The sequence below is a fragment of the Saccopteryx leptura genome, chromosome 1 (assembly GCF_036850995.1).
Source record: "Saccopteryx leptura isolate mSacLep1 chromosome 1, mSacLep1_pri_phased_curated, whole genome shotgun sequence".
In the NCBI taxonomy this organism is placed as follows: Eukaryota; Metazoa; Chordata; class Mammalia; order Chiroptera; family Emballonuridae; genus Saccopteryx; species Saccopteryx leptura.
The window spans coordinates 149,890,291-149,916,569 of NC_089503.1; the positions used below are offsets into that span (position 1 = coordinate 149,890,291).

General features: G+C 48.8%; 1 protein-coding gene across 1 annotated transcript in view; it reads left to right on the plus strand.

Annotated features, from left to right (window-relative positions):
• ANKRD55 (ankyrin repeat domain 55) overlaps window positions 1–26,279 on the plus strand; it is a 78,284-nt gene that overhangs the window by 31,918 nt on the left and 20,087 nt on the right. Inside the window, exons 5-7 of the mRNA XM_066360828.1 lie at window positions 8,173–8,233; window positions 20,467–20,595; window positions 24,905–25,089. Coding sequence (XP_066216925.1) covers window positions 8,173–8,233; window positions 20,467–20,595; window positions 24,905–25,089 — 375 coding nt within the window. The remainder of the gene's footprint in view (window positions 1–8,172; window positions 8,234–20,466; window positions 20,596–24,904; window positions 25,090–26,279) is intronic.

Here is a 26,279-nt window from a genome sequence, read left to right on the forward strand (position 1 = left end):
GCTTGGATCAGGTGATTATCTTTACCTATTCCAACTCTCTGTGGCAAATAGAACAAATCATCCATTTTTTTTTTTTTTTTGAAGTTGAGGGCCACATCTTAGTAAATCAGAATATCCTGGAATAATTTTAATCAATCAAACCCTTTTCTCCTAGTCTGATTTAAGAATCAATGCTATTTGTCATCCTCTAATTTTATTTATTTACTCATTCAATTAATCAATCACTTATTAATTCAATAACTATTAATTGAGTGCTTATTATGGGCCAAGCTCTGTTGTAGGCTCACGCACTTCCACAGTGAGGACAACAATGTCCCTGACCTCACAGAGCTCACGCTCTAGTTAAGTGGTCACTCGTAAAACAAATAGGATAGTGTGTGTGTGTGTGTGTGTGTGTGTGTGTGTGTGTGTGTGTAAAAGAGAGAGAGGAAAAGAGAGAAAGAGAGGCAGACAGACAGACAGGAAGGAAGAGAGATGAGAAACATCAACTCATAGTTGCGGCACCTTAGTTGTTCATTGATTATTTCTCATATGCGCCTTGACGGGAGGGGGGGTTACAGAAGACCAAGTGACCCATTGCTCAAGCCAGTGACCTTTGGGCTCAAGCCAGCGATCACAGACAGGGTCATGTCTATGATCACTCGCTTAAGCTGGATGAGCCTGCACTCAAGCCGTCCACCTTGAGGTTTTGAATCTGGGTCCTCAGTGTCCCAGGCTGACATCCTATCTACTGCACCACCACCTGGTCAGGCTAAGTAGGAAAATTTAGAATAGTGACAAGTGCTATGAAGAAAATCAAACATGGTGAAAGAGATGGACCCAGCAGGAAGATGAGTGTCTGAACTCAGAGCTGTGCCAGCATTTATGGGCTGGGAAGAGGGGAAGGACCAACAAGGAGACTGAGACAGGACAGCAGTGGGTGATAAGGGACACCAGGCGTGTGTATAGCTGAAAGCCGTGGGAACAAAGGCGCTAAGATAAATGGGATGGTCACGAGGGTCCCCACTTTGTGAAACAATTGAGCAATAAGAGGAGAAGTCTTGCCCAGGCCGAGTGTAAATTCCCCATCCTGTTTCAATGTCCTTGGTCTCCTGTCTTTTGAAAGCCACTCAGAGCAGCTGATGACAGCATTTTGTGCTGTCAGAATCAGCAACATTTGGGTGCTCTCCCAGCCTTGGTCACACAGGACACAACTCTGACAGGAACTGAGTGTCCTTCAAGAGCTGGACCTCGAGCCAGCACAAAGTGTGGGTGGGATACGGGCCGCCTGCGGGGGCCTTGTCCTCTGTGCCCTGTGTCCAGAATGGAAACTAAATCTCTATGAGGATGGGCGAGACCAAGGTGCCTTCCAGATGGGGCGGTAGCAGGATTTCTTCATTGCAGTCTGTTTTACCATAAAATAAAATAAAAAGGGTTGGGAAATTCCAGGACCATTCCCAACCAAGCTTGTTCCTTATTGTCCTTGGGTTAAATCCAGGAATAACAGAAAACTAAGATTTACTCAAAGCTCAACAAAACAAGGAAGCTCAGAGAAGGAAGAGCATGCTCAGAGCTAGCAGTCCACATCACAGAGGGATGACGCCCTTGTGATGAATTAGGGGGAAAAATGACTCCTTTAGACATACTTAGTCATAAAATCAGGCTGTTTTCTAAGGGGTAATCGTGAGAAAATATGTTTCCAATGTGTCTTTTAAGACTATGCTGCCTTGATTTACCCTACTTAATTGCTATTATGTTGTGCTTCAATTGGAGTGGTCATTTCAAAATCTTGCTGATTGATTGTGGAAGATCAATGCCTACTTTAGTTTGGTGATTATTGTTGTCATAATAAATAAAGCCCAAAGCTTGAGGTGTCTGAACACAATGCAAGTTTAGTCTAATGTATTTGTTCCTGGTTGGGGGGAGGGGTGGCTCCCCTCCACATTATGATTCAGGGACCCAACCTTCTTCCAGCTTATGGCTCTGTCCACCCCTAGGATCTCAGACTCCTCTGTTCAGCTCACAGAGAGAGGAAGAGTGGTGTAGAGAAGCCCCCTACTTTTTTTTGTTTCTGTGAGAGGAGGGGAGGCAGAGAGATAGACTCCTGCATGCGCCCCGACTGGGATCCACTCGGCACGCTTATTAGGGGGCAATGCTCTGCCCATCTGGGGCATTGCTCCATTACTCAGCAACTGAGCTTCTCTTAGCACCTGAGGCAGAGGTCATGGAGTCATCCTCAGTGCCCAGGGCCAACTTGGTTCAACTGCAGGTGAAGAGAAAGAGAGAAAGAAATAAGAGGAGGAGGGGTGGAGAAGCAGATGGGCACTTCTCCTGTGTACCCTGACTGGGAATTGAACCCAGGACATCCACATGCCAGGCCGATACTCTACCACTGAGCCAACTGGCCAGGGCCCCACTTACTTCTTTAAAATTTTAGCCTGCAAATAAAGGACCCCATTCACTTCCACTCATATCCAGCTAACAAGTCATGTGGCCACACCTGGGTGTAAGGAGTGCTGGGGAATAGAGTCCCAGACAAGGAATCACATCCCTGCAGTGACTCCAATCCTGGAAAGAAGGGTGTGACTGCCCCACCCACCCCTAGGGGTGCGCTGGGCCTTGTCAGTCAAATCATACTCAAAGTCTGTTTGCTGTCGGTCAGGTGCATCAGCTGAAATCACTGCAGTAATCAGCTGGAAACTGTCCACCTGTACTTCCTCTTTGCATTAGTCTTGTTATTTATGAGCCATGAGCCTGGGCTCTCCAGAGCTACACCCCCTCACTGTCACCGAGATAACACGGGGCCTGGCGTTCCCTGCTCTTGAAATTGCACCTAACAACCCAGCCTCCACCTTCGGGAGAGCAGAAGCCAGAAAAGTAAACATCCTCCTGTGTGCTGATGCTATCGTTTTATTGTTCTAAATGGTCACTTGTCTGATTCTGGGAGATAAAACCCTGCTTCCGTTATGGTAATGCGGTGATCGCTAAAATCCAAAGTCGCTGTTTCAAAACCCAAATCATCATTTCTGGTATATGTTCTCCATGAAACAAATTGGGTTTTAAACCTTAACAACCCATATAGCAAATCAGCTGGTCTGTTTACTTGGAGAACGTTCCGAACTATAGTTTGCCTTAAACAGGATTCCTCATGATGCTGCATGGCTTCAAATGAGCTGTTTCGACATTGTTTCATGGCAAAATTCTCTGGCCCTGGCAGAATTGGATAACCCCTCTGTGCTACACTGTGCTCTGTAGCAGAGAGATGGGGCTTTGTACACCCCGTTTGGGTGTCAGCATGATCTCAGGATTGCTTTCTGAGAACAACAGCCACAACAACAAAAAATCTCGATCTGATTTGTGAGGACTTCCTAACCCTCCAACCAGAAGGGAGCAACCTCCATCCAGTGGCACAAACCTGGTTCACTGCTTAATTTTCCTAAGTGGACACCAGGGCCATTCAGGCCAGCTTGGCTGACCACCGGAGCATATAGGTCTCCATGTACCACGGTGGTGATGGTGACACCCAGGAATGGCCATTGAGTTGCCACGTTCTGAATGCTTTTTATGGGCTGCCACATCTAATTTGGCCACGCCCCTACGTGAGAGGTAGTATCTCTATTCTCATTTTATATATGAGAAAACTGAGGCACCAAGAAGAAAGTGAATTGTCTCGTGCGTGTGTGAAAATAAGGAAGCTGCCATTGGGCCTGCTGTGGACCCTGGAGGATTTATTCTAATGGCCACCTTTTGCCGTTAGCCCTCCACCCCCGCAGAGAGCCCTGACAAGAAAAAGTCTTGCAAAACTCCTCTCTGGCTCACTGTCGGGAAACATTTTGCTCATCACAACATCCAAAGATCCTTTATGAGAATCCACACACACACACACACACACAAAGTTTTACTAGCAAAGGAATCACTGAGCTCTTCCTGGATAATTATTTTTCGTTTTTCACTAGGTGGGCACTGTGATGTGATCGATCATGTGTCTCTCTATTTATGTTAGAAACTCGAAGTACAAAGTGTGAGTCTGTCCCCTGTGCCCATGAAGGACCGCAGTCCCATCCCCTTCACCCTGCCCTCTCTCCCCTTGTCCAGTCTCCTCTCTTGTAATCCCACTTCATTACATGTGTCTGAAAACCACCAGCCATCCTTGTGGACTGCAGTTAAGGGTGGCCCAGTGCACCAGCTCGGGTCAGAGTCTGAGCCGGACTCCATCTCCTCGTGACCATGTTATTCAGGCCAAGGCTCAGCTCACTCTCTTCTCTAAAAAGTGAGGATGATTCAGAACTCACCTCAGAGGTAAGTAAGCAGGAGAAAGTGAGTGAATGTGTGGCAGACACCGTGCACCATCAGTTGTTGGTGTTTGGGGGGCGTTGGTGGTGGTGATGACAGGAGAGAAGGGCAAAGGACAGAGCACCATTCCATCGGAGCTAAAGATTGGCTCCTGGTTCCCGCCACTGACCAGCTCTCACCTGGCCTTCTCCACCGCAGCACATACCGGTGCCCGCATGTGTGCACACACCTCCTGCGAGGCTGTCAGGGTTCGGACAGCGCCCCTGTCTGCTCCAACCCTGGGGCTCAGAGCTGTTAGACTCAAGAACTCAATGAACATCAAATGCAACCCTTCAGCTCCCCCGAATCTCCCTTCCCTGCCTTTGCTAGTGGCCATGAGCACATGTACGGGCCACACTGTGGCCTTGTGCTCAGGTGGTCACACTCGCCTTAAGATCAACGAACTCTTCCATTTCCAAATGGTACGCCCTCCCGCTCAGTGTTGGCTGCAGGGTGTTCGAGCAAAGCCGCAACCTGAAGCTATGTAGAAACCAGCCCCAGGGGACTCTTCAGTGACCCGTTGCCTCTGGAGGGATTCCATGCCAGGATGGCAATGGACCACCAGCAAACCGATCAGTTCCCCTCTATAGCCTAAGCTGAGTGGCTGCCGCTGCGGGCCATCGCTGATGCAGGGACAAGCAAAGGACCACGGCCTTTGTCACACGGCCGCCCGCCCTGCTTTGAGCCCTCAGTTTCTCAGCAGGTCCCGGTGGGTTGCAGTTTTCTCCTGTTCATCTCTCCTGGCTCTTCGTGTTCCCTCGGTCGCCGGGATAGTCAGGGGGTGCCCCTGTGAGAGACAAGGCATGATCGTTCAGATGAAGCTCCAAACAGACCGGAGCTGTGTTTGCACAAGGCTGAGCACACGGGCCTGGGAGGGCAACCAGCAGTTTCTGCCTGAAGCAGCCTCAGGGCCCTCTGAAGGTGTTTCTCATGATCTCCATGGTTACCGGCAGAATTTTTTTCTCCCTTGCCCAAGAGAGTGCCTGCAGTCCAGCTTGTTTTCATTGCTCTTGACTTCAGCGGTGGGAGGAAGGAGACCATTTCTTCTGGGTCCTGTTCTCTGCTACTGGGCAATGCATTCTAATACGGGGTGGGAGTGCAGGGGTGTCTGTGCAGCTCACTCCCACAACCAGGCAGCTTCAGGGGCAGGGGGACAGCTGGCTGGGCTGGGGACCCTTCCCCCAAACATCACTGGGCTGGCTAAATCCAGGGCTACACACTCAAGGGGCCAGGAACCAGAGAAGCCCACGGTAACCAGCTCCCCCCAGGACACGTCTCGCTGGCCTCTCTCTGCCCTCCAATCACCTAACGGCCATCAGGGACCCCAAACCATAAAGGGTAGGCACTTTTTAAAAAAAATAGTAATCACTGTAGAGAACTTACAGCGGATATATGTGCTATGTTCTAAGTGCTTAAGACGCACCAACTCATTAGAAGTCACAACAAGTCGTTAAGAAGTGGGTGTAACTGTCGTCTCTGTCTCACAGATAAGGAAATGTAGGCCTTGCGAGTTGCCTGGCTCGTCCAAGGACACTGACTGGTTGGTCATGAGGCAGGGACTCTCACTGAGGGGCCGTCTGGCCGCAGCATCTGCTGTCTCACCGCTCACGGTGCCGCCTGTCCGGGACGCTCCTGGTGGGGCTCCGCACCTGCCCTCCAGTACTGGGGATGCGACAGGCCGTCCACTGCTGCCTGGGGGGGGGGGGGTCCGAGATCAGGACAGAGATGAGCTGGTGCTGACAGGAGATGGGTGCCGTGGGAGAAATAATTCCTAGGCCACCTTCGCACAAAACGGGAGAGGAGGCGAAGCCATTTCGGGTTTCAAACAATTCTTTCAAAAATAATTTCCGAATTTTCTTCATTGCCTCCCCAGATGTTCTTTCTCATCATGACGAGCATCTTGAGGGGGGGGGGTCACATCAAACTAACCCAGTCTGGCGGCCTTACCCAGCAAGGGCTTGGTTTTCACGGTCGGGACCTAGCTGGAAGGCCAGAGGCACGGTGCGGACAGGGTTGGCTTCCTCCTCGGCGTCTCCTTGGCTTGCAGGTGCAGTGCCTCTGAGAGAGCGCCCCCCACCCTGGTGTCTGTGTGTCCTGCTCTCCTCTTCTTGTGAGAAAACCAGCCACATTGGACCAGGGCCACCTTAACGGCTTCCCTGTAACTGAATTGCCTCTATAAAGGCTTTCTCTCCAGAGACAGTCGTGCTCTGAAGCCCCAGGGAGTCAGAGTTTCAACAGATGAATTGGTGAGAGGCCTAATGCAGTTCATCACAATGTGTCCTCCTTGATTAATTCATTTAGCACCTCTGTCAGTGGTTCCCAAACCTGACGGTTTACCAGAATTCCCCGAACAGCTTTCTTTTTTAAAAAATCTATAGAAGCTGGGCTTCTCTCTAAACCTACTAAGTCAGAAACCCCTAATATAGAACCAGGTATATGTGGTTTAAAAAATAAATATCTTCCCTGGGGATTCTGAGATGGACCCAGGGTTAAAACTTCTAGCCTGACCAGGTAGTGGTGCAATGGATAGAGCATTGGCCTGGGACAAAGAGGACCCAGGTTCGAAACCCAAGGTCGCCAGCTTGAGTGCAGGCTCATCCGCTCATCCAGCTTGAGCCCAAAGATCACTGGCTTTGAAGCCCAAGGTCACTGGCTTGAAGCCCAAGATTGTTGGCTTGAACCCAAGGTCGCTGGCCTGAGCAAGGGGTCACCTGCTCTGCTGTAGCCCCCCAGATCAAGGTACATATGAGAAAACAATCAATGAACAACTAAGGTGCTGCAACAAAGAACTGATGCTTCTCATCTCTCTTTCTTCCTGTCTCTCTGTCCCTGCCTGTCCCTCTCTCTGTCTCTATCTTGGAAAAAAAAATCTTCTAAGGCTAAGTGTTCTGGAAACAACACTTACTATGTCCCAGCATGCTTTAACTGCCGTATGCATAGTAACTCATTTGATGCTCACCCTGAGCTATATGTAGGTGCTTGTTAGTACCCCCATTGCAGAGATGTAAACTTAGGCACAGAGAGGTTAAGTTACTTGCCTGTGATCACAGAACTGGCCGGCTGACTGGTGGCAGGGCTAGGATGCGAATCCAAGCAGTCCAGCTCCAGAGTCTGGGCCTCTAACCACTACACTCACCAGCCTGTCTCCCATAGATGGAGTGTTGGACTCTGTCTACCAAGTGTGGCACCCAAGTGGGATACACATTTGAAGCTGAGAATCACTGGTGGCTGTTTCACATCGATGAGTGTCATTTCATGGTTAGATGTTTGTAGGTCTACACATTTAAAAGGACACATATGCCCTGGCCAGATGGCTCAGTGGAAAGGCGTCATCCCAGTGAACTGAGGTTGTGAGTTCGATCCTCAGTCAGGGCACATACAAGAAGCAACCAATGAATGGAAAAACTAAGTGGAGCAATGACTTGATACATCTCTCTTTCTCTCTCACCCTTCCCTTGACTCTGTCTCTCTCTCTCTTTTTCTCTCAAAATCAATGGAAAATTTTTTAAAAACTAGATATAAAAGGTAAGGCACAAGTACCTTGTGTAAAATGACTAGAGAATAGACACAGGGGAGTCTGGTGCTCACAGTGCACACTTAGACACGCATAGGTCTGGGGACTGAGAGGAGCCTAAAGATTCCCTTTCTCCGTGCCCTCTGCCCCTCCAGAAACTCTAGGACACAGAGGAAATGGAAGAAGAAGAGACAGAGGTCATGTATCTCCCCAGGTGCCCTCATCCCTCTCACACCAGCTTCTTGCCTGCCCATGGCACATCTCTCCGGCTGCCTGGGAAGGGCCCCTCGTCACTGGGGGGCCCGGCAGACCCTGTCCTCTTAAGCTCCTTCTATCTTTATTCACAGGCTTCTCACGGTCCTGCTACAGCAATCCAACCTCAGTGAGGTCAACCACCAGGACAACGAGGTGAGCCTGCCCTCCTAAGGGACCCTTGGCCACTGTGCACGGCAGGGTGGGAGGAAGGCTTCTTCCAAACAACTGTGCTGCCAGGAGGGAGGAAGGCATGGAGCACGTTCTGTGTCCCCACCCTGAGAAGGAAGCCTGTGTCTCCACTACCCACCTTCAGGCAGAAATTTTATCCCCACAGTGGGTGTAGGCAGCTTCCACTAGAGAAGGATGCATTGTACGAAGTACTTAAGCAGTTATCACACAACTAAAATTCTGTAATTTCCCTCTGGACCCAGAGAAGTAAATCCTGCCCTTCCCTGACTTCTCAAGTCCTGGAAGCTTGGATTACAAGCCAGTAGCCGCCCACATTCTCGTCATGAAAGATGCGGGAGAGATGATGACTCCAGGGCCCGTTTCAGAGGACACAATCCTAGGGCCAGTGGTCACAACTGCAGTTTCCTTTGTGTTGTGAAGAGAATCCTGTGCAGACTTCCACTGAGCACAGCTCCTGAGTGTGGGGGGTGGGGTGGGGGTGTCACACATGGGGGGGAGCTACCCCACCCCCATGGAGCCTGGACTTTTATCACAGCTGCTCGACTCCTTTCAGAAGTGGGACTGACTTTTCCTCAGTCAGCCTGATTTCTTTTTTTCCTTTCTTTTTTAATTCAGTGAGAGATAGGGAGGCAGAGAGACAGATTCCCACATGTGCCTGACTGGGATCCACCTGGAAAGTCCACTAGGGGGCGATGCTCTGCCCATCTGGGGCCGTTGCTCCATTGCTTAGCAATTGAGCTTTTCTTAGCACCTGAGGCACAGGCCATAAAGCCACCCTCAGCACCTGGGGCCAATTTGCTCCAATTGAGCCATGGCTGCAGGAGAGGAAGAGAGAGAGAGAGAGAGAGGGAGGGAGAGAGAGAGAGAGAGAGAGAGAGAGAAGCAAGAGGGGGAGAGGTAGAGAAGCAGATGAGCACTTCTCCTGTGTGCCAGGAACACGAGACATCTACACGCCAGGCCAATGCTCTACCACTGAGCCAATGGGCCAGGGCCTAGTCAGCCTGATATCTAACAAGCTCCTTAAACCCAATATAAGTACCTGGGTGTTAATGAAATATTTTATACACATAAGCTTGGTTTGCCTGCACTGCACTAAGAATGTATGATCACTTTAAGCAGGTCTGCTAGCAGTGAACATGCACATGCGCCGAAAGGTCAGATCACACTGTCGCCCGGGAAGCCAGCTGGTTATGGACAATTGTGGGGGGTGGGATGGAGCCCCTCCATGAGCTGGGCCCTCCTTCCTCCTCCAGCCTTCCAATTCAGAGCCTCCTCCCAGCTCGCCGTCTGGGCATCAACGGCCACCCCAGAAAGCACCTGCTTTCCCACCTGGTTTGAGGTCGGACGCCTCCTACGGGGAGGCTTCTACTGTGTTCCCTCTCTGTGAGCTCCGTGGTTTGCCTCACACCCACCAAGACGGCCTCGCATGGGGTTCAGCTTCTGCTTTGCCAACAAGAACCAGAGAGCAGAGACGGGGAAGCACCCGCCGGTCACTCAGCTGCGGTGTGAAAGCAGAGAACTTTGGTGGCTGCCTGGCGCCAGCCGGCCATGAACTGGCCGACTTCAGGCTGTGGCCAGCCCTTCCTCAGCCCCCCAGCTGGGGCTTTTTAGAAAGGAGACCAATTTTGCGTACCCGAAAAGCAAATCCTCCTGACAGACCTCTGGCCCTGTCCAGCGGTCAGCTGATGAAGCACTCCCAGCAAAGGGAGCCTCTGTCCTCCCCTCCCTGGGGACCCCCTGGTTGGTGGTCATGGGGAAAGGAGACAGATCCTTCTAGTGGTGGTGACTGTGACGTGTCGGGGAAATGTGTGGTCAGCGTTGGAACAGCGTCTGGTTCCTCCTCCTGCCAAGTAGCCTCTCAGACACGTTTCCTCCAGCTGATGAACCAGTTCTGACTCTGGGCTTCTGAGTCCTCAGAGAGGACGCCCCCGCCCATGTGTGTGTGGCAGCTTCCTGTTTGTACCATGCCCCGCAGGTCTACATGTCTGAAACCTATCTGAAGCCACCTGGTGACGCTTGCCTGCATTTTTCATTTTGTGTAGAGATTTGTCATCGCTTCTGTGAGCCAATCCAAACAGACCTGCACAGGCAAGGAGCCCTGGCATTGGGCAGCGAGGGCAGCGAGGGCAGCTCTGACACGGGGGACAGAGTCCCGGCCTCCTTTCTCGGAGGCATGCCTGCCCCTGGCGTCTCCGTGCTCTGCAGAGGCCCTAGTCCACCCCCCGTCCTCAGTGGCTCCAGGGAGCCCCAGCACAGGGCAGTCTCCACTCTGTGCCGGGGGTGGCAGTTTCAGCGTGGGCGCCTGCACACGCTACATCGGCTGAAAAAAACAGGAAGCAAAAACAGCCAGGCTAAGGACTGAGGGAAAAGGTGAGTTAGTACCAGGGAACCATTATGGTTTCCCAAGGACAAGAGCAGAGAGAGCAAGGCGTCCCGCCGCGGTTCCCATGACGTTCTCTTCCAGGAAGAACCGGGGACCTCCCAAGCCTGTTCCGACAATGGCTGAAGGTGAAAGGGTCTATTAGGAGAAAAGCAGCTTCATTAAGAGAGAGGTTAAATTGTGAACCAAAACTAAAGAGTAGAGAGAGGGGAGGAAACACCTGTTTCTGAACCCATTCAATCACTGCTCAGGTAAAACAAACACGATGCTACTTTCCTATCGGGGAGGTGAGTGTCCTGATCTGAGTTCAGTGACTTGAAGTATTTTATGTATTATTATTATTTATTTACATAAGTAATACACGGACACATTTCCTTTAGTAAAATTTGAATAGCCTAGGTAATACCCAGATACCCTTGGCTACCTCTACCATACCACCTTAGCCCCCAGGTAATCACTGTCTTAGTCTCGGTCCCAATGTCGTCTACATTTGCAGGGATGCGGTGACTATAACATGGTGTTGCACTCTGTGGTTTTCTGCAGCTTGGCTTTTTTCACTCAAGAGTGTCACCCTGAGCTGCTTCACCTCGATACATGTAACCTGGCTCTTCCCCTTTAATGACTTCACAATACTTCATCCTGTAGACCACCCCTTGTCCGTGGTTTCAGTGGCCCGTAGTCCACTGAGGTCTGAAAACACCACGTGGAAAATTCCAGAAATAAGCTGTTCATAAGTGTTCAACTGCACGTTCTTCTGAGCAGCATGATGAGATTGTGCGCCGTTCCGCCCTGGGACGTGGCATGTCCCCTCATCCAGCGTACCCGTGGTCATGGGCCACCTGGCCGTCCATCTCTCAGGGCCCGCCTCCTTTACCAGACTGACTGTGCTGCTGCTTCTGTGCTCACGTTCACGTGGCCTTTATTTTCCTCAACAATGCTGTCTTCACGTAACTTTTCATCACGGCATATTCTTATACTTGTTCTATTTTCTTAGGTATTATTGTTCATTTCTTCCTGTGGCTATAAATTCAATCCTACAGGGAAAAACACAGCATATGTAGGATTCCGTCTAATCATGGTTTCAGGCACCCACTGGGGGGTCTTGGACCTGATCCCCCACGGATGAGGAGGGACGCCTGTGCTATGAACATACCTTTTTTTGTTTTGCTATTTCCCTGTGAGTGGTTGTCTAAGTTGTCTCCAACATTCCCCATCACAGCACTACCCTAAGGGTGTTCTTGCCTGAGCCTCCTTGAGTGTCTTATACTAGCACTTCTCTGGAGGAATCCATGGCATCAGAGAGGGTACGATTTTATTTTCCATCCACACACCCAGCTGTTCCCACCTCGCCACGGCTGTGTCAGCTTAGAGCGCCACCCACTGCGGGAAAGGGCACTCGTTCTCCATTCTCCTGCGCTTGGGTTTTCTTGTTGTATTAAGTTGCGTTTCCAATGAGACGCATCATTCCATAGGTGTAGGGATCATTTTTTATGACTTTGTGACTTGCCTGTTTAGACTCTTTGTTGAGGCATCTGTTGGGTCACTTGTTTTCTGATGTACCCATGGGAGTTGGTATTTTGAAAATTAATCCTTCACTGGGGGTTACAAGTACTTTTTTTTTCCAGTCCGCTGCTTACTTTAGAACTGTTCACGATGTCTTTTCTTGCATAGAAACGTTAAAATATGATTCAAATCAGAATGATTGTTCTTGCTCACGAATTCTTTTGTTTTTTATCTTTCTTAAAGGCCTCTCTCCCTGATCCCCTCCTCCAGGGACATGACCACACTATGCTTTTAGTTACGAAGTTTCTCTTTTAAATAGGTGGGTTCGTTTTCTGAACTCTGTTCTGTTCTAATGGTCTGTCCATTCTTTTGTTTGTTTGTTTCATTAGTCTCCCTGCTTAATTAGGAAATGACTTAGTCGGAAGCCCATACAATGGTCTGTCCACTTTTTTTTGTTTGTTTCATTAATCTCACTGCTTAATTAGGAAATGACTTAGTCGGAAGCCCATCCACACTGCCGCGTTTAACAAATACGGCCCGTTAGGCCCGTCACACTGCCATTGTGCCTTTGTTCTCCTGCAGGGAGGCTTGCCCGATGCAGCCACAGGGGTTCACAAGCCGCTAAACTCCCAGAACCTCACCTCACCTGCTCTCCTATTAGCTTTGGCAGGAAGAGCGCCCCAGGCAGAGGGCCTGTGAACTATTGGCATCTGGGTTAGGAGTTTTTATCCATCCAGAGAAGCACTATTGATAACCCCTGGCATTTAGAATAGAGTGTGGGTTCTCCATTAAGTGCACGTATAAATTCTGATTAAGTCGATTTTTCTATGTGTGGGAGTGGCCAAACTGTTGAAACATCCATTCTAACAGCACTCTGAGAAAAATAAATCCAAGTTGTAAAAAACAGATGTGAACCTCTGGGTAAAATTCTTAGCACTAAATCAACTTGTAACATTCCTAAGCTATAACCACAAGCACAGATGGTGCGCTATAAAGGCAAAATGGCTCCTGACTCTAGAAATCTTTTTCTGTTAGAGTTAGCAAAAGGTAAAATAAAAGAGCCAGTTTGTTTTCTTTTTTGTTTTTAGGGGTTTTTTTTAGTGTGCCAGAATTTTTATCCTAAAAATGAACACCTCGAAAAAATGGAGTAGGGTCACCATGTCCAAGAGCCCTCACGTCCCTCTCCCCATCTCCCACTCCCCATGAGTTTGAGGAGGCAGGTGTGTCTTCTCATCTTTGTGTCCCTAGCATCTACTGTAGTTCAGTAACTTGCCCAGAGTGGAGGCCTTCCCTACCCCCAAATATATATATATATATAAAATTAATAAATAGTTAAATTATTAAACTCGAGGAAAAGTCATATTATTTTATTTTATGACTCTTTGTCAATCGCCCAACTCAATTACCCATTTTACTTACCAGGCTTGACCCTCGGTGACTTAATTATTTCCAAAATCTACTTGCAAAATAAATAAATAAATAAATAAGATTTTGCCCGGGCTGGATAGCTCCATTGGTTAGAGCATCTCTCCCCTCCCTCTCCCCCTTCTCTCCCTCTTCTCCTCCCACAGCCAGTGGCTCAGTTGGTTTGAGTGTTGGCCCCAGGTGCTAAGCATAGCTCAGTTGATTCAAGCATCACCCCCTAGTGGGCATGCCAGGTGGATCACAGTGGGGGTACATGCGAGAGTCTGTCTCCCTATCTCCCCTTCTCTCACTTAAAAGGGGAAAAAAGTCTAAAACTTAGGCCTCTATACTAAAGGCTTGTATGGGCAGTAGTTATGGCCATCGCTGCCATGCTCATACAGGTTCACACTGAATTCGAGCAGATGGTAAAGAAACAGTGGAGCCAAAAAATAGTGGGCCATTCCTTTATTAAAGTCTTGCACTGGCCGACAAGCAAACACACAGGGAAAACACTTCCTTCTACATTCAGAGCTCACAAAGCCCTGACACATTATCCAGTTCCACAACTAGGAGAATCTTCTCCGGTTCCTCCTAGAATCAAAGGCATCAGCAGTCTCAGTACGGCTCCCAAAGCCCCTCAGCTCTGGTTCCCCATCTGCACACCTTCTCCCTTCTCCACCCAAACTGGCTTCTTCCACAGCACCCTGCATTCTCTCTGCTCTCCCTGTAAAACATGGCTTCCCTCTTCTTCTCTTCTCTCTCTATTCAAAACTTTCTGGCAAGAAAACCTCTTATCCAGCAAACATTAGCAAAACAATGGCCCTTCCCAAGCAGGAAGATAATTTGCAATTTCACAGACCACATATACCTGGCACTACCCAGCCCCCAATGCAAACTATAAGCGAGCAAACATAAAAATCATATTTTACAAACTTATTTAACCAAAAGGCTTTGTTTTATTAGTTTGTTCTTTGTTAAAATTTGCTCTCATACTTCATGAACTAAGTTAATTTATACTGTTTTTCTTGCATTAGTGTCTCCTTTAAATTAAGAAAATCTCCATTCTGAAGATTTCTATTTGTCAGATACATTATTTTTGTCACTATAGGGAGAAAGTGAGAATTTTTAAGGAATACCAGTGTTTATAACCATCCCTAATGCCCTAAAATCCAACCTCTGGTTATTCTTAGCCTTCAGTTATAACTGTCAGCCATTGGGATATTCCTTGTTTATCCAAATTAGAAACCTCTAGAACAAAGACTATGAATTAATTTACTCATCTTTGTAATCTCTAAGATTCCACCCCCCCCCCCCCAGTAAAACTGAAAGAAAAGAGCATTCATCACTGCACTTCTAAACATTTCTTTAAAAAATTTTTTAAGGTACCATATATTTTTTGCTCCATAAGACACACCTGACCATAAGATGCATCTAGAGTTTTAAGGAGGAAAATAAGAAAAAAATATTCTGAACCAAATGGTGTGTTAAAATATTTAATAAAACATACCACAATAATATTTCAACAATATAAACTCAACAGCAGTATTAACAACCATTAGCACTGTTATTAACAAATGAGAAGAGACTTTAATGTTCAAATACTCTTCTAGTTGTCCGGGAACCTGCAGCAGCTAAAAAAAAATGAACATTCGCTCCTTAAGACACAGGGGCATTTCCCCTCCACATTTGGGGGGGGGGTGCATCTAATGGAACGAAAAATACGGTATATCACTTATTCCAGTCTCTTGTCTACAGAAAACCCTTTATAACTCTCACGAAGGGCAGTTAAAAGAGGTGGGAGAGTAACAGCATGTGAGTGTAAAGTGTCCACCAAGCCCAGCTGTACGTGTGTGAAGCAGCTAGTTTTGCTTCGCTAACCCAGCCCTGCTCCCCACGCTGCCCCCAGTGCCTGGCCACTATGCACCTGGCTCTCTGTGCCTTTCTCTGTCTGCCAGAGGCCGTGCACAGTGCAGTTCCGGGACGTGACCACTGCTAGGTACTGCATCAGATTTCTGGTTCAGAGAACACAAAACTTGCAGTGGTTTCAGGAAAATAAAAGAAAAAAATCTTGAGAAGCCTATAGGACTTGGAAACCCTTAGCTGAATTTTTGGCGGCACGGGCTCAGGGCAGATAATTATGCATCTGCATAGCTACGGGGTTGGTTCCAAAGCAGCCCCCGCCCAGCAAGGGTCACGCATGTAGTCCCATCCATGATCTCAGAGTGGACCCTAAGTCAATGAAACTTAACACGTCCCTGCAGGACATTCTGGAGGGCCTGTTCCCAACCTCATGTGAGTTGCTTTTCATTCTTTGAACTGATACTATTTTTTTAAGTGGAATTCTACATGCACCAGGGCCCTGTGGGTATTTATTACAACACTGAGGCCTAGATTCTGAGCCCCTGGGTGCTTGAATCCACCCAACCGAGTCCACCGTGAAGCCCCAGAGAGCAGCTGGTAGGGAAGGTCTGCACAGTGTGGACACAGGGCTTGCCTTTGACAGACTCGGGTATTGGACACTCCCCACGAGCCCAAGGGAGCCTTCCTCCCTGCCTGCAGTACAATAATTCATTCTTCCCATAAACGTCGCTCGAGCACCTACCGTGTGCTCAGCGCAGTGGGCATACCATGGGGAATAGACCGCAGCCTCTGCCTTTCACCTTGATTTGCATCACGGCTTAGGGCAGGTCTGCTGCCAAGCCCAAGGTCAGCTCCATCAGTGGCCAGCACGGTCTTCAGAGCAGCTCTGGTACTGCCCAATTCAACATGAGCCGGAGGCTGTTTAGGGAAAAGTTCTGAACCGTGTTGTGCAATTGTCCCAAGAGTTAGATGCGAGCTGGTGTTGAAAGTTTTGGTTTTCATGTTACGAACTCTAAGAGGATTTATTTTTATTTCTCACTAGCCCAGTTGAATGAAAAAAAAAAAATAGCAGTAGGAAACGTCCCTTCACTTGACTGAATGTATTTGCACTCTCCTTATATTGTGATATAAATATTCAACATAGTTGTATATAGTATGTATGATATGCATTATAGTATGTATTATTATTTTGAGTAGTAATGGAGTAATTCAAGTCCTATGTTGGGGCCACTTACAGAATCCACAGTTATTTCTAACAGCAATCCCACATCCCTGGGTGGAGCGGGCAGGGGGGAGCAGGAATATATTTATTTCAATACCTTACAAACATATATATATGCCACCTGTACGTTTAGGAGAGGTGGTGAGAAATGAAACAAGTAATAGTATATGGTGGCAACTCTTACACGACTGGGAGCCACCGTGTTAGAAAGCGAGAAGACCCTAGGTCCAGCTAAAGTCAGAGAGAAAAGACTCTCCCAGCATCTGAGCTCATTTACAGAATGGATGTCGACCAGCACGCTGCTGTGTGGAAAGAGCAGAGCTGGAGAGACCCGGACTCCGCCCTGTAGCCAGTCAATGGCCTTAGGCAAATTACTTCACCTGTCTATGTCAGTTCCTCCCCTGTGACCACCTGTAATACTGGTAAAAAAAAAAAAAAAAATACCTGAGGTTGTTAAGATGTAGTGAGTATCATCCACAAAGCCTTTGGCACTAAGTAGGTATATGGAAAATGGTAAGGCTGGTCCCTACCCCACGCCTCTACTGCTGTAGGAGTTATTTGTTTGCAGGAGGTGGAGTGTTGTTCCCAGAGGATAACTCTTAAAGCCCAACTGTGTCAAGAGACAAGGATTAACAGAATGTTATTACACTAATAGTTACAGTTGAATTCCCAGCCACATCCTCACGCTGAATTCTCACATCACACAGTCATTTATATCCCTGCTTGGAGCCTCGTCAGAACTCAGATTTCCAGAGGTGATCTGGTGGTAACCAGGATCATGTCAGACAAGCCCATTTTTCTCTCAAGGAGGGGCCACGTTCTACCTTCCTTTCCTGTGCGTACGATTTTAAGCCACATTTTACAAAAGCAAACAGAGTCCATCCAGGACCATGAGAAGTCCTTTCTTCCTTCAACAGGTATTTGTTCAGCACGTACCCCAGGCCGGGCATGGCTTTAGCCCCTGGGATCCAGATGGGCAGACAGCCTACCCTCGTGAAGCTGGCAATCCAAAGACTTCAGAACTGTCCTCAATGTCTCTAATCCTGGGTGCTGGTGGCAAGTCATCATGAGGCCACTGATGGAAGCAAGTGGGACTCAACAACACTAGAACGAGGAAATCCCACGTATCAGAAAAAGAACCTGGTTCTCTTGAGCTCAGATGTTTAACCCCAGTGGGCCAACTTGAAAGGGAAAAGGACCCCCCTGAAATGCATGGAGCGCTTCTGAGTGACGAGTCAACATTCAGCTGTTGGCGCAAGAACAAGGCCGACTGCTTTTAGACGAGTGCTCTTCTCCACATGGAACCGGTCTCTTGAAATACATACCCTCAAGAACAGTGGTCCCCAACCCCCGGGCCACGGACCGGTACCAGTCCATGGGCCATTTGGTACCGGTCCGCAGAGAAAGAATAAATAACTTACATATTTCCATTTTATTTATATTTAAGTCTGAACGATATTTTCTTTTTAAAAAATGACCAGATTCCCTCTGCTACATCCGTCTAAGACTCACTCTTGACACTTGTTTGGTCACGTGATACATTTATCCGTCTCACCCTAAAGGCCGGTCTGTGAAAATATTTTCTGACATTAAACCGGTCCGTATCCCAAAAAAGGTTGGGGATCCCTGCTCATGAGGATCTCTGCAGGCTCAGTGCTGTGGCTGACCCTCGAAACTTGAAAGCAGACCATGACTGAGTGACAATTATGGCACTCTGGCCGAGGGGACTTCACACTGAAGGCCAGTGCCCACAGACCTCACATCCTAGATTCTGTTCCGTGCTCACTCACGGGCCTGGGGACTTCTCTGGGGCTCTGCTTCCTCTTCCAGAAACTGAGAAGCTGAGTGGCACCTGCCAAGGTTGGCTAACTACTGCGGCAAACAGCCCCAAATCTTATGGGGGGCCTGGCACAGGGTAAGCTTGTTCAGGTCCTGCCTGCATCAGAGGCCAGGGCTGATGAACCAGGGGCCCTGTTCCATCTGCTCAGTCGGGGCTGCAGGCTCTTCAATCTCATGGTTCCAGCGCGTTGTCCAGCCTGGTCTCCCCTGCATTCCATAGTTGGGGGAGGGAAGAGAAAGGCATGCAGGGCCCCATGGGCTTTGCCTTCTGGGCAGGCCTGAAGGGGCTTCCTTACAGTGATCATGTGGCTGTGGTCAGGGACTCAGTCTCACACCATACCTGTGTGCAGGGAGTCTGGGAAGTGTAGTCTGTGTGCCTTGGAGAAGGAGGACATAGAGTTTGGGGAGCACGTAGCAGATTTTGCCACAATACAGTCATCCCTTGCCATATCATGGTTCACTTTTTGCGGTCTCACTGTATCGCGTATTTGTAAATTGTATATATCTAATTTTGTATTGCAGATTTTTTGCTATATTGTGGGATTTTGCAGTATATAGGTATTTTTGTATATTTATTATTTGAATTATTTTTGTGGTAAAATAAGCATTTTCTAGCCTAAAAAATTGAAAAAAAATTTTAATATTAATTAAAACATATTAAAAGAGTATTAAATCAAAATAAAATATGTAGAAAGTGTTTAACAGCATAGGAAGTGTTTATAAGAGTGTGGGAGAGGTTAATAACAGTATGGGAAAGGTTTATAAAAATGTGGGGAAGGTTTATAAAGCCTTAAAAATATATAAATAATAAAATAGATGTAAGGTCGCTACTCTGCAGATTTCGCCTATCGCAGAGGGTTCTGGAACCTAACCCCCGTGATAGACAAGGGACCACTGTACTTAATCAGGAGGCTGCTTGGAGATTGTGTAATAATACCTATAAGGACTCACAAAGGTCTCTGGATCAGTGAGGACGAGCCCTGGGATAACATCATCCCTGCACCCCCAGCTAGATCCAGCTCTTCCACTTGGCGTGCTGCAGATGGAGCAAAGGCCAGGGTAGTGACTCCTATCTTCACATCGTATCATCTGCAGAGAGGCATGTAAGCTTCTCAACACCTCCACGCTCTCTGTCCCACTTATTGTGATCTGGAATCATTTTAGATGTATCTCATGCCATTGAGCTGTGGGGTAAGGACAAGAGGCCATCACAAGTTCACTTCATTATTTAATGATGCCGAACGTGTGTGACCTTCCACTCTGAATGAAACCAGGATTCACCAGACTGACTCATCCATGGCGGTTCTCCACCTGGCCAGAGTGATTTCACAACAGCGTAAATCAGATCCTGTCAACAGTCCTTCCATTGGCTTAAGAATAAAATCCAAAAGCCTTATACAGGGTCAGCCCCTGTCTCCCCATCCAACCTTCCTTCACATGGCTCTCCCCTTCTCCCTCTTCATCATTCATTCATTCATTCATTCATTCACCAGCTGTAGTAACGGGGGATCCAGCAGTAAAACAGACAGTGCACTGCCCTTGTGGAGGTGACAGCCTAGCATGCCTCCTGTCACAGGGACCAGCCTCTTCCCCCAGACCAGCTCCCCAAGGTCATGTCACAGTCACTGCCCCAGTGTTGCTCCTTCATGGCGCTTTGTGTGCGTTCTTTCTAGCAGATGGCACCCTAAAAAATCCTCTGGCTCGTTTGTGTGCATTTATTGTCCATCTTCCCCTCCCACAGTACAGTTCCCATGGGGACAAAGACCTTGTGTATCTTATTCCCTGTAGTGTCTTCAACACCTATGTGCCTGGCGCAAAGGAGGAGCTCAACAAATACGTGCTGAATAAATGACTTAAGGAATGCATGAACTGACAGGGCAGCAACCGGTGCTACTGGTGGTGGCCCGCTGTCCTGGGGAAAGTGTGGATTCCACCGCCCTCACCAGGAGGCTGTGCTCATCTCTGCCCTCTCTGACTTTGGTTTTATAGGGAATGACACCCCTCCACTGGGCAGCTTTCCACAACCAGCCTCAGCACACCCACATACTGCTGAAGAAGGGGGCCGATCCCACCCTTGTGGATAAGGACTTTAAGACGGCTCTGCACTGGGCGGTCCAGGTAGGACTCTTGTTAATGATGCTCTGAGTACATCAGACTTGGGAGGCGGGGTGCTCGAAGGTACGGCCCTGACTCTGGTGTGGAGTTTCCATGTTTGACAAAGGAAGAGTCTCCTCCCCTCCATTTGTATCCAGGGTACAGGAGCAGATCTGTCATTTTAAAGGGTTTGGATACATCAGTTGTTGAGAGGAAACCCTGCCAAGAGAAAGGGGGGGAGTTATAGACAATCGGTTAGTACCTGCCTCGGCTTCCCACACACACACTCATCCACTCACACACACACACAGACAGCCATACACACACACAATCAGTCACTCACACATGCACACACACACACACAAAACACAGTCACACATACTTAACCCTTTGAGTAGTATGAAAGTTCATGGACATCCTTGGGCCTCCTGACCATCCAGAGTACAGCCGTACATGTGGAAGGCGACATTAAAAAAGGCAATGTATGTTCTTCTTGTTTCCATAAATTGGTTATTAAACAAACATGATTTTAAGTTAATAAAACTATAACTGAAACTAATTTCATTTATTGAAAAACTACTCACTCCCAGAGGGTCAGCAAGCATGAAAAAAACTCACTACTCAAAGGGTTAAACACAGCTACACACATATATACACAGTCATACACTTACAGACACTTGCATACATACAGCCACACACACATAAAACAGGCACATCCTTACACATACTTCTCACACTCACACACACACACACACACACACTCACACCCTCTTGCTCTCTACCTCAGCTTTTGACACGGGCTCACAAGTATAATACAATAGGATAAGTCTTCAAAGATTTACCAAGAAAGCCTCTTCTAAGTCTTTAGGCCACGAATCTCTACTTCTCCCCAACCCTGCAAAGCAGAGGAATCCCAGGTGACCCTGAATTCTGTGCTGACGATCATGGCTCCAACATCACTACATCAAAAGGGAGTCTACACAACCCAAAGCATCAGAGTAGGCCCCAGAAGTCCACAGGCCAGAAAAGAGTGGAAGAAGGACAACAGCTGACGCTTACTGAATGGTTACCTATGGGTTACCCATCCCGTCCCTTCGAGGATGGTGACCCTGTGTGCCCCTCAGCAGGCCTGCCCCCCACTCTGTCTCTTGATGACTCACATGGACACCCCTGTTTACTTCCCTCAGCCAGAAAGGGCACCTGTGCCAAGTGGCTGCAGGATGCTGGCCAGAGCAGAGTCTGCCCACCCTGACAGGGTGGCTGTCAGGGGTTTTCTTGTGGCCCACATGGGCACCTGCTACTTTCAGGGCCGACGTAAGTGCCTGAGGTCAGGAGGAAATGGCAGTGATTTGGAAACTGCTCTGTTTTTGTCCCTCTGACCACGGCTGCTGTTACTCTGTACCCAGCCAGCCCGGGGCAGGGCTGTGTGGTGGGAAGGCTGGCTTTGTCCCCTCAACCTGCTCATCGCACGTTCAGTGTCTAGTTGCCGACCCTGCCCCCCCCCCACAGGCTGGTCCCTGCCCCTTAGGGCCCAGTCCCCTGGCTAGGCCAGGGTCACCACCATAACAGTGGCCCCAGCGGCAGCTTGGCTGGGCATTCAGGAGGCGTCCCATGGATGACAGCTGTGAGCTGAGGTCAGCGTGACACCACAATCAGGCATTCCCTCTGTGTTCACTCCACCTGCTGCTGTCTGGGGCGGGTTCACGTATAGGCACGCTGAACAGCCCTCCCCGGGCACTCGGACCCGTGTGCATCCACGCCCCCCTTCCCGCACCCACCTCCAGTTTAGAGCGGCTGTCCTAGACTTGGCCAGGCCTGGCTGTGGGTGACCAGCAGACCCTACTGCAGGCACACCTGCTGAGTTGGGCTCTTCGGGGGTGGGAACCCCTGTTCTTATCCTTAAAGAGGCTGTTTGGCAAAACCAGAAAAAAAATACAATGTACTCAACTCAGAAAATCTGAGTCTGCCTTCACCGACCTGGTTCTGTCTGAGCAAAGTCAGCAACCCCTGCTTGGCTGACCTCTCAGGGTGTCTTTGGCGTGTGGCTGACACGGTGTGTGTGACAGCAAATGTAATGACCTGTGTCGTTGGAAAAGACGGCCATTCTTATCATGGCCCTTGATTTCCTCCACAGCAGCCTGGGTATCACACCCATACCTTTGTATTTGTTCTCTCTGCTGAATAGTGACGCTTTTAAGCAAATGCACTGACTTCAGTCCTGTTGGCCCATTAGACTCGGTTGGAGAGCTTTTAAGCAATACTGAAACCTAGGCCCCACACCCTTAGAGTTTCTGTCCATTGTTCAGGGGTGGAGCTCAGGCACCCATACGCTTTAAAGCTCCCCCTATCCCCAGGAGACGGGATGTGCAGCTGGGGTTGCAAACCACGATGAGACATGAATTCGTATCAGCGGGCGCTGAAGCCATGTCTAGTCCTGCCCGAGGTATTTGCATGTTGGCCATGAGTTTGTGGAAGCATAAGGCCTCCCTCCCTTACGTCCTCAACCCCTTAGCAAATGTATTTCTTAAGCTCCCCCTATACACCCAGCATTGAGAGGTAAAATGATGAGCAGGACAGATCCCTAGCAGAAACCCTACTGTTGTGTGGATTATTGTGTGTGTGGGGGGGGGGGGGGCTGTGTGCATTTTTGGCCTACATTTTCCTGAGTAAGGAGTCCACACTGCTTCCCTGCTCCTCACTGTGAATCCATGACTACCCCCTAAAGGTCATAGGCAAAAGCTTTGTCTGGAGAGTTCAGGACAAGAGGCATTTTGGAGGAAAGAGTCAGGGGTGAGAGTATGTAGGGAAAACAGCTGTGTTAGGCTTGCTCACTTGCTTTCTGGTTGTGACAGCACTTTGTATGATTAGTGCATGAGCACATGGCAGAAAGCTCTGTGTGTGTGTGTATGTGTGTGTGTGTGTGTGTGTTGCCTATATAAGGCTATGGGTACTTTCCCCCTGGGAGGTTTTCCTGATCGCTTGCCCACCATCCTGAGAGGCAGTTTTCATGATTGCTCGCCTGCCAGTTGCAAGAATCCAATAAAGGGAAATGACCCAATACCTTTCAGCTCCACCGTTCTCCTGTGGTCTGCCCAAACCCAGTGCGAACCTGCCTGGCCTCAACCACCCACATCACAGAGTGTCTTCACTTGTCAGGAGGAGCTGTGACACTCCAGCTCCCGAGGGCTCTATTCTTTCCATCCGGGCTGACACACAGGAAGAGCATTGCAGGGTGGGGCCATTTTGCCCTTTGAGTTACCTTGGCAACCTGCATTCCTTTGCTCTTCCATGAGATTGGAAACAAAATCAGTCCATTGAACTGATACTCTTTCTGCTTCTGTTTTCCTTCTTAAATGGCCAGTGTTTTTAAAAGGGGTTTGCCGGGGCTGGGGAGGGAAGTGTCGATTGTTTTAGATGTAGTTTAGTCCCCAGAAAAATATGCTTAAGTAACATCAGGTGAAAATATCTTAGAAAAGCTGATGAAGCTGGCACGAAAGCTTAGGTGTGCTCCATGTAGCCACAGAACTTGACCCAGGTTGTTTCAGAATCCTTGTTAGACGAAGGAAGGATGGAGGACAGAGAGGGTGTGAGAGAAAGGGGGGAGGAAGGGAAGAAACACACTGTGGCAGGGACTGCTCCATGGGCTTGCGGCCATAGCATCCATAGCAGGCCGCAAGGGAGCCCTGGGCTCGGGCTGTGATGCTCTGTGGTCACCATCTGGAAATCTTAATTACGCTCACGGCTTTGAACATGTGTCTTGTAAGTGAAGTCTGATTGGACAAGGCAGCCTTGGCACACACAGTCCTGCCTCTCTGTGGGAGACTGGGGGGTCGGGAACCACCAGGAGCCGAGTTGCAAGATGGGGCAGGCCCCTCGGAGTGTCTGTGCTTGTGGTGAGAATCCCCAGTCTGAGGGAGCCCCCAGTCAGTACTCGTCATGGTCATCTGGTGAACGTGGATATTAAACTCTGCTGGCTCCCCAGCGGTCAACCTCTCGAACCCAGAGGGGAAACATGACGAGTAGTTTTAACAAGCAAGGTGCCGTCTTGGTGGCCCAAGCACCCCTCTGGCTCTGGTGTCCGTCATTTACATCTTTGTCTAATGTAAGTCTTCCTTGGGTCCCTAATAACAGAGGACAGCGTAGCTCTTATGGGAGATAATCATCTCTGCAGTGACTTGAGACGAGAGGAAACGCGTTGGCGGTTTGATAGAATGTATTTTCGTTTTTCCCTTTTTTGGAATTGTTTTGCTTGGTGTTTTCACCTGCACATGCGCGAACAGGGAGGAACGCTGGGTTGTCCGGAACAAACTCTCTCTCCGGCTCTCTTTTCCAGAGTGGAAACAGAGCCCTGTGCTCCATCATTCTGAGCCATCACCAGGGTCCGTCCATCATCAATCACGACGACGAGAGTGGGAAGACGTGCGTGCACATGGCCGCCGCCGCAGGCTTCAGTGACATCATCGCCGAGCTGGCCAAAGTCCCCGAGTGTAACCTGCAGGCTCTGGATGCGGACGACAGGTATCCATAGTAACTCAGAAAGTGTTGGGAACAGCGCACTCACCTTCTCCAAATGTTCATCTCAACAGAAAGCACATGAGTAAGGAATTACCCTGGTAGGACTTGGTCTTTATTGCCAATAATGCTGGTGACCGTGCACACTGCTCTATTTTAGTCAGGGCAGGGAAAAAGTCATTGTTATGAAGAGATACACTGAGACTGCCCGGTGTTGTCAGAGTTTCCACTTTTTGGCTAAACGTCCCTGGTATTCTCAGAAGGCTCTCTCTACCAGCTTCCTGCTGTAGGAACTTTTTGTTCTTAATGGTGTTTCTTCACTCCTGAATTATGTCATAAAGTCAACAAGTTTTGTTGTCCCTACAAGCGCACCCAAGAGGCTCTGTAGTCAGAATGAGATGAGAACTTATTAGTGTTTGTTTGTGTTTTAAAAAATTTTTAATCATTAAAGAGGTGTTGGCACAGAAAAGGAGGCGGGATCCTGGGAAGTGAAGAGACTCAGCTCAGGGGCAAGTAGCACCTCCGTGGGGACTCCTACCTGTGTCTCCCAGATGAAGTGCTTTCCCCACCCCGTGTGCTTCACCCACACCCGGCCACCAGAGCTGCTCCATCACAACACGTAGCTAACTAACCCTTGTTTAGGTCAGGACTTGAAGTGCATGGAAATCAAATAATGTAACAGAAAATAAGACTAAAAAGAAGTCTAAGGTCTGTATATTGTGTGGGTTTGTTTTTTTTTACCGTCTTTCTCTGAAGGGCGAAATTAGCCACTTACTCATCCTGATTTCAGAGACCACAAACGACTCCCTGATACCTGAAATGCTTGGGGGGGGGGGGGGGCTGAGTTGCACATGAGTCTCAGAGGTGTTGATTGGTCGTGGACAGGCTGACTTTGACTAACATGAAAGTCTGCCTCGGGGGAAGCTAGACATTTCCTAAGAAAGGTGTCGATCCTGAGCAGCTGAGAAGGGGTAAGGATTCTGGTCACAGGGGGAGAAAAGTGAAAGGAACTCATTGGAACGGGAGGCTGGAGAAAAGTCTGCTTACTTCAAATGGGAACATTTCCCATTTTGTACCATCCTACACGAAGCAAAGAGAATCCTGTTCCCTGGGGCCTCAGGGGAGAAAGGGAAACTGAGGGAAGAAAACAGTGCGGAAGGTGGGGTGCTGGGCAAGTTCAAGGTGAAAGGAAGTCT